Source organism: Hydra vulgaris, chromosome 10, assembly GCF_038396675.1.
Source record: "Hydra vulgaris chromosome 10, alternate assembly HydraT2T_AEP".
Taxonomy (NCBI): Eukaryota; Metazoa; Cnidaria; class Hydrozoa; order Anthoathecata; family Hydridae; genus Hydra; species Hydra vulgaris.
In genome coordinates, this window is record NC_088929.1 from 28,909,632 (window position 1) to 28,925,423 (window position 15,792).

Genomic DNA, 15,792 nt, shown 5'->3' on the forward strand with positions numbered 1-15,792 from the left:
ACTTATGGTACAAATCTATGCTATACTATCTATACTATATTATACAAAAATATATACAATAATATTATTGAAGTATATACTTTAACTTGCATAACTAGCATAAAGAGAGAGCGTTTTTCTCACTCTCTCTGTGTTAGAGAGAGACTCTCTCTCACACTCTCTCATATCTAGGCTATGAGATAGTGAACCATCCATTATATAGATTGTGTGTATATTTTTTTAACCTTATATTAAAGGTAAAAAAAAATATTTGTGCTAACATAGATACAATATTCACAAAAATATGTAATCAGTTCATTAGTTTTTCAGATATCTATTTTTTTAAATTTATAAATGTGAACAAGACTATTTAAAAGTATAATAATGCTAAAGTTATCTCTGAGTAATCAGGCTATTGAAGTAAAAAAGAATTATAACCTAAATATTAAACTTACTTTGAATAATGATGCTATGTTTTTTTGATAATTTCAGTTATTCAAAGGTATTAACAATATTAAGATTATTTTGAATAATAATGCTCTGTTTTTAGTTATTTCAATTATCAGGAGATAATAATATCTATGGATAATTTAAATTATTAAAAAAAAGAGCATTGTTTTTTAAAGCCTAATTTTTTGGTAAATAATATTGTTATTTGCAAATAATAAACATATTCTGTAATAGTTTAAACTGTTTTGGTATATCTTTTTTTTTGTATTTCTATATAAAATCTCATTGTTGTATTTTGTTATTGCAAAGAGCACATAAAAAGTTCCTTAATCCACCAGTTAGTCCAAATGGGGTAATAGCGCTTTTCACAATTCAGTAGAACTATTAACTGTTGCTGTGGATAATAGTACTACAACTCTTGAGATGACAGCATATTGTTCACACTGGTTGTAGCTATTAGATTGTACTGTATTTGGTGTCTTAAAAACCTACTACAATACTTGTTGTTGTGATTTAATCAATACTTGCTCAGTCAAAGAGTCAATCTTTTTTATACTGCACGTACCTGATTCACAGAATTAACTTTACGCTATCCATCAAATATAAAAATCATGTTTTTATTCGTGCAAATATGATACCATAAATTCTCAATCTGAAATATTACTGAAAAAAAACTTACAAAAAAACAAGTGGGTTTTAATTCAAACTCAACTTTTATTAAATAATACGATTGAAACATTTTCCATAACGTATTATGAAAAATACAATGTACTTTTCATAATATGTTATGGAAAAGTTGTTGAACTTTTGCTTATGTTATCAAAATGTTTCTTATATTTCTGACAATAGAAAGTTTGTTTATAAATGGTTTCAAATATACTAGAATGCAATCAAATGTATTTCTTGAATTTATTGAAGCAATTTCTTTATTTAATGAAACCGTCATTCCCTATTGTAAATAAAAGTGATTTCGATTTAAGTCAATAATATGATAAAACAAGACCACTGACATGAAAATTTAACAATTATCATGATTTTTTCTTATACCCTAGGGTATGAGAAGTAAGTATGAAAACAAGAATTAAAAAAAAAACACTTTAGTTTAGCACTTTATTTTTTTATGAACGTGAAATTTTTGCTAAACTAAAGCATTTTGTTTTAACATCCTGAAGCAATGAAATACAAGTAGCATGATCTGATCTTGTGTGAACCCAGACCTTTTTTGGTATCATAGGACTGGTATGGGCGCCAAAATAATGCCTCAAAATATTAATCTCATGTTGCTTTTCTTTTTATATTAAAAAGAGAAAAAATGGTTCTTTTAAATGCAAGTTTTCTGTATATTTTAGCTAGTTTTCTGTATATTTACAAATAAGGTTCGCGGCAGGTTTAGAGTTAGTGTTAAATAAAACCAATGGGCATTCACTGATGGCCTCATTCAGGAAGCCGAATTATTATCTTATATAAGCCCAGGATAATACAGTTTATATAACCAATTTGGATTTGAATAAATATGCCCGAATTACTTCTTAATGAGTGCTTGTAATGTTTATATTTAAAATAATATTGTAATAATTTTGTTAATAATCGATATTTCATTTAAAAAACCAACCGACTCTTATTTGTTTCATTTTTAATCCAATTATTAATTATTTTGATTATTTTGCTAATAGATATACAAAATAGATTGAAAGATTGTTTATGCTATATATGCTATTACTTTTAAGAGTAATTGCACGTATATGCTATATGGGGCTATTCAAATAATACGAAACACTTTTTTGCTAGACTCTCTTCTTTGTATATGTAACATTTTAAACAATATCTCCCCGCCTTATTTGTGGCGTGACATTATTTTTAAACAAATATATCTTTGAGTTTGCACTTTTATGCTAAAGGTTTACTATTCCGCTGTGATTAGAATTTATATTTTAAAAATTTTGTCATGTCACACTGTGGCTAACCACCCCCTCTCCCATGTGATATTTGGTGACACTTTCAAACACCTCCACCCTTTATAAGAATGTCAAGTATTATTTGAATAGCCCCAATATATGGTTTTGCTACACTTTTAAATATATCAATAACAACAACAAAATAATTGTAGTAAATTTATGCCCTGACTCTAAAAAAGAAACATTCACTGTTTGGTCACATTGCCCTGTGTGTCTTAATAAAAAAAGAATTAGTAATACTAACTACTTCCTTTATACAAATAGTTATAAAATGTTTGCCTTAAATTTTGCGTAAGTTTTTGCCTAAGTTTTGCGTAATTCATGCGCAACCTTAACTTTACGCAAATGCTGCGAAAAAGTTGTGAATACCAAATAGTTACGCAAAAAATATTTTGCGTAAGTTTTTCGTAACTTTTGCTCAGCTACGCAAGAGTTACGCAAAAGTTGTGAATCCGCACCCAGCCCCGTTGTATTATTTACATATTGTCTAAAGTCTAATCTTCCAGCCCCGTTGTATTATTGACCTACTGAACAAAAAGCTATCGTATAAAAAAAAACTTTACAACCTTAGTAAAATAACATTAAGCTAGCTGTCATGACCCGTAAAATAAGGATCTTGGTAAAAATGTTCCACAACAGCGTTTTCTATACTTATTCCTTCCTTCAATATATTTTAGTAAAAGGTAGAAAAATAATTAAATACATATATAAAAACTATACTAATTGTTTACTTTTTAAAGCTATAAAGTAAATTTTCTATTATATTTAGTTATTATATAGTTTCAAAAAGCATGATATGACTTCAATATGTAGAATAACGGACTTACAATGACCCGTATAATTATTACTGAATATTAATATATTACTTTTTTTCTCTCTTTCTCTCTATTTTTGCCGTATAAAAAAATATAAATACAACCAATATTTCCAATATACAGATGGCCGGGGCACGAAGAAGACACAATTTGTCTTATCGCCAAGCCCCAAGATTGATTCCGTAAAAAAATAAATAATTTCCTATAGAGTATATAAATGTTACCAATATATATAAAATAAGACTTTATTTTTAAAAAGATAAAACAAAAACAAAAAGTTACAGAGTCATAAAGAATTTTTTTTTTTTTTAGATTAAAAAAAAATTTTTTTTCAAGTAATAAAATAATCAATAAAAAGTAAAATAACAATTTCTTAGAAATAAATATTAAATAAATAAGTATATAAAGATTAATATAAACTTGCACAAATTAAAATTTGCAATAAAATAAAAAAAAAAAAATAAAAAAAAAGGTTTTTAACAACTATTTTTTTTTTTAAGTAATTAAAATTACTAATTCTAATACTAATACTAAATACTAATACTTAATACTAATACTAAATACTAAAATTCTTAATAAAACACAGAATTGAGAAGAAATTGAACCTTTCCAATAAAAATATATATATACTTATATGTATTTAAGCATGCTTCAACCAAATCCATAAAAGGGTTGACAAAGATAAACTTTAAACTAAATCGAAAAAACTTATCTGTGTCACCCGAAAAAGTCAAGCACTCCATCACTAACTAGGAGCATTTGCTTTAATTTTACTTTAAATTCGTCAAGAGTTTCAAGAGTTTCTGATTTATTAGATAGGATTTTATTCCATACTTTTGGTCCTCTAATGGATAATGAAAAAACTCAGTTGCGGCAAAAAAACTTTTGGGCTGAATATAGGTGTTGTTTGAGTATCTGGTTAAGTATCTATGTTTATTTATTTTGAACAACGAATTAAAAATGTTTTAGTGTTGTTCTTTTATTAACTCTATAAATAAGAATTAAAAGATGAAAAATATTTATTTGGTAGACATTGAGTATATTCCGCTTCATAAATAGTTCTTTGGAGTGAGTAAAACGGCCTACATTAGATATTATTCTCATTGCATGTTTTTGTTTATTAAAAAGTAATTACTGGTTATGGTAAGTCTATTTATTTCAATAATTTTTAAAAAAGAGCAAAATATAAAAATCTTTGTTTTGAGTTTACGATTAACTTTCAATACTTTACAACTTCTTTATACTTTTATAGAAAAAAAAAACGAGGACGGACCTTATTATTTTTTTCTTTAATAAGTTTCTATTAATTTTTTTTAGGCCATCAGCAGCTTATTGTGTCATACAGGTTATTTTTAAAACTCCAGAAAATTGTTTAGGTAAAATATCCGGAATATATTTTTCCTTATTTTCTTCTTAATTTAGCTTTTAACTGATATATTCCTAATCTTGTATATATATGCAGCGGTGGCCAAAAATTAAAGACCACTTATTTTTTAGTTGGTTTCTTAATCTTTAAATTTAAATTAAGAAGATTCTAATTGACATATTAAATTTTTTTTTTAATATCTTGTTAATTAAAACATACGGATTAAAGTGGTATAATTTTTTTAATCTAATTCTAATTAAATAGCGTTTAACTTTTAAAAAACTGATGAGTACTTATAAATCTTCTTTAAATAAATTGGACAAAATTTAACGACCACTTTCAAATCTTTAATTTACACTTATTAAAAATAATAATCCATTATTTTTTTTAACTGTCTTGATTGCTTATTACGTTGGCTATAAAATAAAATGTCGAAACCTGAGTTTCGATATAAACATAAACATTTGTTTTTTGAATCGCAATAAGGATATAAAAATATTGCAAAAATGCGTGCAAAGATCGAAGAAAAAGACAGATACGCGGCTCTTGTATTAAAAGAAGAAGGCTATAGCATCAGACAAATAGCAGAAAAACTCGGAAGGTCTCACTCTTGCATATTTAACATAATTCAACGATACAAAGAGACCCGGTCAATTAATGATCGTCATAGGACTGGACGCAATAAAATTTCAAATGACCGTGATGTTCGCTCGTTAGTGAGATTAATGAAAGAAAACAGACAAGCATCATCTACAGACTTGTCTACGAAATGGACACTGTCAAATGGTCTGAAAGCAAGCCCTAGAACTGTGCGACCTCCACAATTTAAATTATTTATTATATAACCTCCACAATTTAAATTATTTATGGCGTGCTGCTGCAAAAAAACCACGCTTAAATAAAAAACAAAAATTTGCCAGGAAAGAGTGGTGCAAACTACATCAAAATTGGTCAATAGATCAGTGGAGCCGCGTGGTCTTTAGTAATGAAAAGAACGTTGAGGTAGACAACAGAAAAGGTCGCGTAATGTTGCGTAGACTTCCAAGCGATCGGTTCGATGAATCATGCATTTTGAAACGAACAAAACATGAGAGTGGTTCAATAGACATTTGGGCCTGTATGAGTGCCTGTGGAGTTGGCGTTTTTCATTTATTCGATGGTAGACTCAACAAAGAAAGGTACATCGAACATTTGGAAAACTCGCTTATTCCTAGCATTGATTTATGGCAGTTGCAAGATGGATTTATTTTCCAGCAAGATAATGCGCCGTGTCATAAAGCGCATGTTGTTAGCGATTGGTTCAATTCTAATAAAATTCAAGTGCTTCCATGGCGTGTCAATAGTCAAGACTTGAATCCAATAGAGAATTTATGGTCGCGGCTTCATCACAAGCTTGGTAAAGAACAACTTTACAATTTGTCTCAACTTTACAAAATCTCTCATCATTTGAAAAATGTGCCTGATGAAGTAATCAAAACTTTAATGAATTCAATGCCAGAACGAGTACAAGAGTGCTTGAAAACGAATGGAGGAACAACACGTTTCTAAATTATTTTTTTATTGCTTTTTGAAATATTTTTGAAACTGGTCTTAAAATTTTGTTCAATTTTTTTTCCCATTTATATTTTTTACAAGTCAGTTTTTTAATTTTTTAACATTATTTTGTAAAAAATTTATAAATCTTTTTATAATATATATAAAGTACAATAAAAATTATTTCTAAAAATGTTTTTCTTTTTTTGATACCTTTTTCCAAAATAAAATTATACTAAGGTTAAAAATAAATTTTGAAAAAAAAAAGAGTGGTCCTTAATTTTTAGCCACCGCTGTATGTAAAACGTTTTGGCTATCCGGATAAACTAAAAAATGATAAAAATCCGGAATTCCGGAAATATTCGGAAAAAGATAACCCCTGTTATTAGCACTCTCGCCCTGTTAATTTTAAAGAAAATTAAAGTGTCCATGTAAAATCTTTTTTCTATAAAAAAAAATTGTCTCTTTAATGCTTACATTTAATCTTTTACTAAACACATTAAAATTTTAAACTCTATCATGACATATGCGCAACAAATTTCTAACGGTGTTTTCATGTTTTTAGAAATTTTAAAAGCATTCTAAAAAATAATCTCCCTTTCGTTTGTTATAGTATATAATATCTTTATATATGATATGCATATAATATCTATAGATCTTTAAAATTATTTTAATTTGTATTCAAGAAAATTGGAAAAAGGTTTAAAAAAAACATTAAGTGTGAAATCGAAAGGATTTAAACCCACGCAAAGCGCTTCAACCACTTTGGGTTGCTATAATTCTATCTTTTAGCACGATTTAATAAATAAAAGACTTTTTAAACTTTATCAAACGGCTTTATAAAAAAATTCGTATAAATCAAAATTAAGCAAATATTGCCGCAATAAAATTTTCAAGTAAAAGTAAATCTGTAACATTAGATATAAAGATATAAATTTTGATAATTTACATAATTTGAAGTTTACGCCAGATATTTGCATAGACTATCCAGGGCCGTACCGTGAAAATTTTTAGGGGGGTAGTTTTTGAAAAAACAAGGCAGTTTTAAAGCACCAAACAAATATCTTACTAAATTTACTTAATAAAATTTTCGTGAAACATAGCTATATTTGTGTAAACTAAATAATCTAAAATAATTTGTGTAAATTATTATTTGTGTAAATTATATATTATTTGTGTAAATTATTATTATTTGTGTATTTTATTATTATTTGTGTTCTTTGTTTATTTATGTATTTTATTATTATTATTTGTGTTATATTATATTATATTATTTGAGTATTTGATTATTATTTGTGTATTGTGTATTTTGTGTTGTATTGTATATTTTATTATTATTTGTGTAAATTATTATTTGTGTAAATTATTAAACTAAATAATTTGTGTAAACTAAATAATCTAAAATTTTAGAAAGAACTATCTTTAACAGAGCATACACTTATTTTAATTACAACAACTTATTTCATGACAATCAGTATGGTTTCAGAAAAGGAAATGAAATATTTAAATGAAATGCTAATATTCAATTTATACATAACATCTTTTAATAATCAATTTATACACTAAATCTTTTGAAAAATCTCAATATAAACTAGGTGTTTTTATTGACCTATCAAAAGCTTTTGATACGGACGATCACCGAATTTTAATCAAAAAAATTAAACATTATGGTTTAACCCTTTAAGCGGCACCTTTTTTTTTTAGCCGTACATCCAAATGCGCGGGTTATTTTGAATAAAACTCAACTTTTTACTAATTCAAATTTAATATGAAAATAATGTATAAAAATATCATTTAAAACACAGTATTAGTGAGAAAACATGTTATTAATACTAAAATATAAATATTTTAACACTAGTAGTATTTTTTTGAATCATAGAGTTGGAAACATGGTGCAGCACACAACCCTACATCACAAGGGGTGCACTCATAACGAGAATCTTTTCTTTTCCCCTTTTTTCTGCATACAACACACCTCCGTTGAGGTGCAGATTTACATTCTGTTTCCGGAACATATGATGGAAAATGACGATGCACTAATCGCATTGGATTTCCATCAAGACTTAGTCTCCCACCCTGTCCGGATGTTACTATGTCATAACCATAAAAAGAAACTAAAGCACTAACAAGCTGCATTCTGAATTCTAAAGCCTTTAGTTTACCTCCTAACCTTTTGTGAATGACTTGTGCATTAAATATGGAAAGATTAATCAGATGAAAATAAAACTTCTTATACCACTTTTTCACCCTTTTTTGCTCACAAGCATAGGAGGTGGTCATTTGATCACTAAGATCAACACCACCCATGTTGCTGTTGTAAATGTGGATAACAGTTGGTACTTCTTTCCTTGCACCTTTACGTAAGACAATTTCTAAAGTATCAGGTATGCAGGTGGTTATCATGTAAACATCACGTTTATCCTTCCAATGCATTACCATGAATTGATATCCTTGCTCGTATGCAACACACCTTTCATTTGATTTCAATTTTGCATTAATAACATCTTTTGGTAGATACTTTCTGTAGCTTCGTAATGTTCCCACAACATCAGTCTTTCTTTGAACAAGAAAATCACAAATTTCCAATGAGGTATACCAATTGTCAAGGTATATACACCGTCCGACATCTAACAGTTCTTCAGATAATGACATTACTACATCGGTGGCCTGATATTTGTATTGTTGAGAAATTTCTGTGCCAGCACCAAGGTATATAATTTGATTCCAGACATATCCTGTTTTCCCACATGCCAATGCAAACGTCTTAATACCGAAGCGTGCACTTTTTGATCGTATCGATTGTTTAAACGACAGCCTTCCCTTCCACAAAAGTAATGATTCATCTATGGATATATCACGTCCTGGTTGTAACATAATTTTCCAGCGGTTAACAATGTACTCCTGAATGTATTTAATTTTTATATCCTTTGTATAACTTTTGTCCACAAAACTAGAAATATCTACAAAATGAAGGAATCTCTCTAGCAATAATAATTTGTTTTGCGATAGTATACTTTTAAAGCCTGGTGTTTCAAACAGTTTGCTTTTTGTATAGTACATTCGCAATTTGGGCTTTCGAATAATACCACAGTAGATTATCACTGCAAAATGAAGGCGTATGTCACGAGATGTAAATATAGCTCCACTATTGATAAATTTAAATATACGAGAGTTTCTTTGAAATACTTTACCTCCTGTCATTTGGTTAAAGTATATGTTAGTTTGTTCAGCAATGTACTCACAAAGTTCGTTTGTAATAATATATTCAAATAATTCAAGAGGGTCAGAGTTTTTTATATCTCCATTGACTTTTTCTTCAGAAATAAAATTAAATCGTCTCATTCCTTCTTTAGGAGGTTCCTTTTGCCAATTTAAATTCTCATAGCAACTAACTTTCTTCTTCTTTAGAGCTGGAACTACTTTTATATTCTTGATATTTTGCTCAATTGATGGAATATTCTTAAAATTATCGTCACTGTAATCACTCAGATATAATTCTTCATGTGTTTCTGATTCGATTAAAAATTCTATTTCACTGTCAGATAAAGATTCTGTCAACGAAGAAAGATCTGAGTCTTCTTCCAAGACACAATTTACAGCGTCTTGAACAGATATTGATCGTCGTTTATCTACCAAATTTTTTTTTATTTCTAAACGAAATTTGTGTTTATTAGTTCCGTAGAACATTCGAGAATAGTAAAATCGTGGTTTGAAGGGTGTATGACTAATTTTAAGGTGTTACAAACTCTATAAGTAACACCTTATACCAGTGCGTATTATTACGGCGGTGCTCCTTAACTCCTAAAACGGTCCTCCGTATTATTACGGCGTTTTGTCTTAAAGGGTTAAACAATAAAATCTTAAAATGGTTAAAAAGCATTTTAACAAATCGAAAACAACTTGTGTATAGTAATGATGGTCAGCAAAGTGAACCCCTGAGCATAACCTGTGGTGTTCCACAAGGTTATATTCTCGGATCACTACTATTTTTAATCTATGTAAACGACTTAAACAAAGCTTCTAAATTGAAAAGTATAATGTTCGCTGATGATACTAATCTTTTCTTATCCCATATTGATGTTTATCAACTCTTTTCAACTACAAACAAAGAACTCAATCTCATTTCTAATTGGTTCAAAGCTAATAAATTAACTTTAAATATTAACAAAACAAAATGGATTATCTTTCACTCCTGCGAAAAAAAACGTTCTTTACCAAATAATATGCCTCAAATTTATATCGATGAAACGATACTAATCTAAACGATAATAAAAAGAGATACTGTTATAAAATTCTTAGGTGTTTATCTTGATGAGAATATTACTTGGAGAAAACATATTGATCATGTAAGCACAAAAATTTCTAAAAACATTTATACAAAAAAAAAAAAGCATTTATACAAAGCCCGAAATTATCTAAACAAAAAAAACCTAACCCAACTCAATTATTCATTTATACACAATTAAAATTACAACATCTTTATCGCCGTCAGAAACATGCAATCCGCGTAGATAATTATGTGGATCGCTTTTCACATTCAAAATATTTTTTTGATTATATGAAGGTTCTAGATGTTAATAAACTGAACGTATTTAATGTCTTATGATTTACTTTTATATGGAAAAACGATTTATTTTTATTTGTTTTTAACGACCTTTTTTTTTAAAACCAATAAATACATACACATTAAGAAATTATAGTTTTTTAAGTGAACCTTTTGTAGAACTAAGTTCAATCAATTTTGTATTTCATATCGTGCACCCCATCTTTGGAATAAAATAGTATTACCAAACTTTGATCCTTCTATTACTCTTCCTGTTTTTAAAATTAAGTTAAAAAAATTAATTCTCTCTATGGACAACAAAAACTCTACTAAAAATAAATGTAAAATATATTTGTTAAATCTTCAGCCTATTATATATTAAAACGTGTTGTATCTTTGCATAATATAAATACGTTAAATCTTATGTGTATACATATATGTGTATATGTATGTGTATATACATATATATATATATATATATATATATATATATATATATATATATATATATATATATATATATATATATATATATATATATGTGTGTGTGTATATATGTGTGTATATATGTGTATATATATGTGTATGTATGTATATATGTGTGTTTTGCATGTATATAAATATATATTTTTTATTTTATGTATATACGTCATAAATATTACTTTTTAAGGATCCGATGATAAAATCCTTATGATCTTCTTTTGGAAACCTAGCTTTATATTGTTAGTACGCTGAATTGTATTATTTGCGTAATTGTATTACGACTTATATTTATGTATTACGACTTATGAATTATGTAACACGACTAACATTGTAAACTCAAAAACAAAACAAAAAAAATATTCATGATGGCTAATGAACAAAGTCTATCTGCAGTCATACTTGCTCTCAATCATGTTCTTAATCTTCGCATTGCTGAAAAGCTGCGTTCACATTCTGTGGACGTTAAGGGTAGTGTACATCCGATCTTTAGAAGCTCAAAGAGATTAGGATATTGATTTTCATCGTAGATTTTAATAGCTTTAGCTAGAGTATTAGTCCTATCTTCAGGGGTTTAATAACAGACCATTTTCTTTTCCAAAACATGAATTCCTTATCTACAGCTTCTGAGTTTGGAAGATCACTTTTATACATTTCAACTAACTCCTGGAAAACAGTTATCTCCTCACAGCAAATTATTGAGGAACGAAGCATAAAATCTTGGCAGCAATGCAATTTTTCTTTTGGAATCGTATTTTGATTTCTGAAATGATGGTGTTGAGAAAAGGTATAATCAAGGTCCATTTATAATATTCATGGGAACTCTCTGCAGGTACGTTATTTCTGTAAGCCTGTCTCATAGTGATTCTGGGAATCGTTGGTTCAACAAATAATTTACTTACCATACGAGTAGTTTGTTGGTAAATTGAGTAAGTTTCTTTTTCAACAATACTCCGTAGATATTTTAAATCGTCGATTGTTTCTTGAATGTTACTGTATGCATACACAATATCATCTGCGCGCCCTTGCAACCTCTCTGTAGCTAAATAAAAGTGTTCATATGCGGTATTTCTTTCTGACCATCTTGTTTTGCACATCCCTATCAAAATCTTTTTTCTTTCAGTTAATTTACAACGGACCTCTTCAACACGCTCCAGCAAGCGCTCTCTTTTCGGAGAGGTATTGAAATAAATGGATGTATTTCTGTATACCTCCAAAATGTTATCAATGATTGTTATTTTTGATGTTACAGCAATCGATAAATTCAAATTATATAGTAACACCTTTTTTTACAGATTGCATGTTTGGTGCGCCACTTTCGCTATAAAATTTCATCAAGCTTTCCCCAATATTATTGCCTGTTATCGTGTCAAGATTCAAAAAGTCAAGAAATACTTCTCTAATTTCTTTTTCTCCGTTTACGGATCTCATACATACTGATAGAATTTATTGGTTTACAGTTGTTACCTCGTCTGCTGAAATTGAATGGTAATTTACAGCTTTGATTTCATTAAATAGCTGCACTTGTATACATTTCTTTCCAATTATATCAATTAATTCATTTTGACTCTTGGGGCCAAAGTAGCTGACATCTTTGCGTAATGGTGTTTGTATAATGCACATGCATTAAGTTAGCGTTATGGAGAGCTATTCCTTGCCCAATTGCAAGAAAATTTCCAGGATTACCTTTTTGGTCTGAGTTTTCCATACACTTTTCACAAGTTCCACGAAATGCAATTCCTTGTTTCCCCATCAAATGCACTATTCTACCTAATGTTTCAACAGTGTACGGGTACATTTGTTATCGGTTTTTTAAAGTGCTATCGCTTTGTAATGGAATGGTTTGTCTTGGATCTTCAAAACGACAACAAATGCCATTAGCTTGTTTGATAGCTTCTTTATTGTATCTATTGCCTATATGTAGTTTTTGTTTTTCTAAAACATTGTGCCATTTCTTACATCCACAGAAAGAAAGAAAGAAATAAAGACCATTATATGCAGTAGACTGCGTCTTCACTTTTGCTGTAGACAAATCCATTTTGTACATATTCTTCTTTACAATCGCGTTTGCAACCATGTTTTAATGTTTTGGGAAATTGAAAATGTATCTTCTGTTTTTAGTTATTCGTAAACATTTTGTATATTTCATGTGGTGATAATTCTTGATTTCCGCGCAAGAGTTCGTCAATATCATATCGTTTTTCTTCTTCTTTAAAATCACGTTCTTTTAAATTTGTTTGGTCTACTTCGCATGACAAGCTTTTGTATTTACATTACAATCATCTTTAATGACTTCATCAATTTCTTCTACTTCGGGTAATGTTTTACCGGTTATATTTTGAGAACTGTCAATAATAAAAAAGACTTGAAACGTAAGTAATTAATAATAAACTTTCAGATCTTAAACTATACCAAAATTAAAAAAACTCACGTAAACTTTATAATAAAAAACAAGTAATAACAAAAGTACTCATAAAAAAATTTAACGTACAGATAATATCTATATCTATATCTAGTTAATATCTATATTTAGATAATATCAAACTAATAAAGTTAACTATTACAAAAAAAGAAGATCAAAATAACTTTTTTACTTAAAATATCTAGCTAACGATTTGCATTTCTTTGCAGCATTTTGAAGCTCTTTCTACCAGCTGCTCGTTTCCTGATTTGGTTTTGCATGTTAACTCTATCTTTTGCTTTTAAAAGTGAAATTGTATTAGCAGGGAATTGTAATTACAGTAGAAACTCTGGAGAGACTATTTTTCATTTTTCGTTTACAAAAGATTTCACAATGCAAGGACTTGTAATGACGCTTTACGTTTGTGAAACAATAAAGTGAAAATTGTTTCATGAGAATGATTCATAAAAATCAAATAATCATCATAAAAATTTTGATTAAATATTTTGACATCGAAAAAAGTATAGAAATAATTTTTGGCGTCAAATTAAAAAAGGCACTTTGCATAAAAAGCGGGTCGATCGCACTCAACAACAACCCCCCCCCCCACCCTACCCCTCCACGGTACCGGCCTGTTATTGTTCACACAGATAAAATACTCATTACGGATTGTGGTTTCAAAAAAAATACCTAATAGCTTTTTAAAATTAAATATATTTTTATTGACATATTTATTAAAAAATTAACAAAACATAACTATTTTTAATTTTTTTCCCCACCGCTCTCTCTCCTCATACTGTAATTCCTACAAGATCAACACTGCATATTAAAAAAAAGAGGGGGTGGATCTTTTGCCCTAAATTTAAGCCCACACCTTATGTGCCTTATGAGATGTGAATTCTCTATTTGATCTACAATAAGCTGGAAAAGCATTCTAAGATATATCTAAAATGAATTTAAAAAAATGAATAAATTAAGACTTGATAAAAAAAGTGAAAACATTAAAGATTAACACTACAAACCAATTTACCTGATGCTTTTTCTAGAGCATTGTCGAAAATAGTCAAAGTCTGTAAGAAAAGAAAATTATCGCAAATACAATTAGCAATTACACAAAATAACAAAAACACAAAAACTATCAGTGCAAACAAGTTTTGCAATTTGATCAGAAAATAAAATTCTTACCTTGATTGCAACAACTATTTTTTTTTTAAACCATTAGCTAATGATCAACTTAGCAAATTTTAAATAATTAAAGTTTACAAAGTTAAAAACATATTTTAACAGTTGACAAAGTAAACACGATAGTTAGTAGAGCACCAAAGTAGAGCTAAAGAAATAAAATAACAACTAAATTTGTTCTCGCCTAGCCTAATTTTTTTCATTTTGATTACAGTTCATCTCAGCTCGCCTAGGCTCTTCTCATTTATTTTGACGACAATTTATCTCTTCTCGCCTAACTGGGTTTCTTTCACATTAAGGAAGTCTAATAATTTCTCTTCTTAAATTATCAGACATAATTAAGCATCAAAGGAGTGCATAAAAATGATGCCTAAAATAATGAAAGTTGAACTTTTATTTTTAGATTGAACTTTGAGTTTTCTTTCTTAAACTTATCTAAAATATAGTGTAAGCAAATAAAACAGAGCATCGCTTATAATAATAATCTAATTAAATTTTACTCTACTATTAGTCATATTTAAATGTTTCAAAATAATTAAGCAATGTGTTAAGATATTCCTATCAAGAACTAAAACTAAAGTTATAAATAAATTGATATAATCTTTTTAAAAGAGTAATGTTATATATTTAAGGTAATTCTTATTAATTATTGACAAAATATTATCAGTATTTAATAAAAATAAAAATAATTAAATTTTTTTTTACAAATAAAGCAAATTGATAAAATTATAAGGTCTGTCTGCTCAGTAAGTACTGCTAGCATTGAACAGTGAAATGTAATCCTCCATCATAAAATCCCTTTCATTACTTTGAAATGTACTTAATGCAGGTTTTGCAATAAATAAGTAAATACAAAACTAATAATAAATAATATCTATAAACAATCTTTTGCTTCAAGTGAAAAAACACAATATTGAAACTACTTACACTATTTTAATTTTTTTCATTATATTTAGTATTCTAAAGAAAATAATACAATGCAGAAAAATTAAAGTGTGTGTATGTGTGTGTGTGTGTGTGTGTGTGTGTGTGTGTGTGTGTGTGTGTGTGTGTGTGTGTGTGTGTGTGTGTGTGTGTGTGTGTGTGTG

At 28.3% G+C, this 15,792-nt stretch overlaps 2 protein-coding genes across 2 annotated transcripts; one reads left to right on the top strand and one right to left on the bottom strand.

Moving 5' to 3' along the window:
* The first annotated feature begins 5,071 nt into the window (after window positions 1–5,071).
* Window positions 5,072–5,410, top strand: LOC136086251 (uncharacterized). Its single transcript, XM_065808537.1, has one exon. The coding sequence runs from the start codon at window positions 5,072–5,074 to the stop codon at window positions 5,408–5,410; it is 339 nt and encodes a 112-aa protein (XP_065664609.1).
* A 2,542-nt stretch (window positions 5,411–7,952) lies between these two features.
* Window positions 7,953–9,785, bottom strand: LOC136086252 (piggyBac transposable element-derived protein 4-like). Its single transcript, XM_065808538.1, has one exon. It carries the CDS (start codon window positions 9,783–9,785, stop codon window positions 7,953–7,955), a length of 1,833 nt encoding a protein of 610 aa, XP_065664610.1.
* Between the last annotated feature and the right edge of the window lie 6,007 nt (window positions 9,786–15,792).

Coding starts and splice junctions, on each gene's coding strand:
- LOC136086251 (XM_065808537.1), top strand. CDS start 5,072: ATGCGTGCAAAGATCGAAGAAAAAGACAGATACGCGGCTCTTGTATTA.
- LOC136086252 (XM_065808538.1), bottom strand. CDS start 9,785: ATGTTCTACGGAACTAATAAACACAAATTTCGTTTAGAAATAAAAAAA.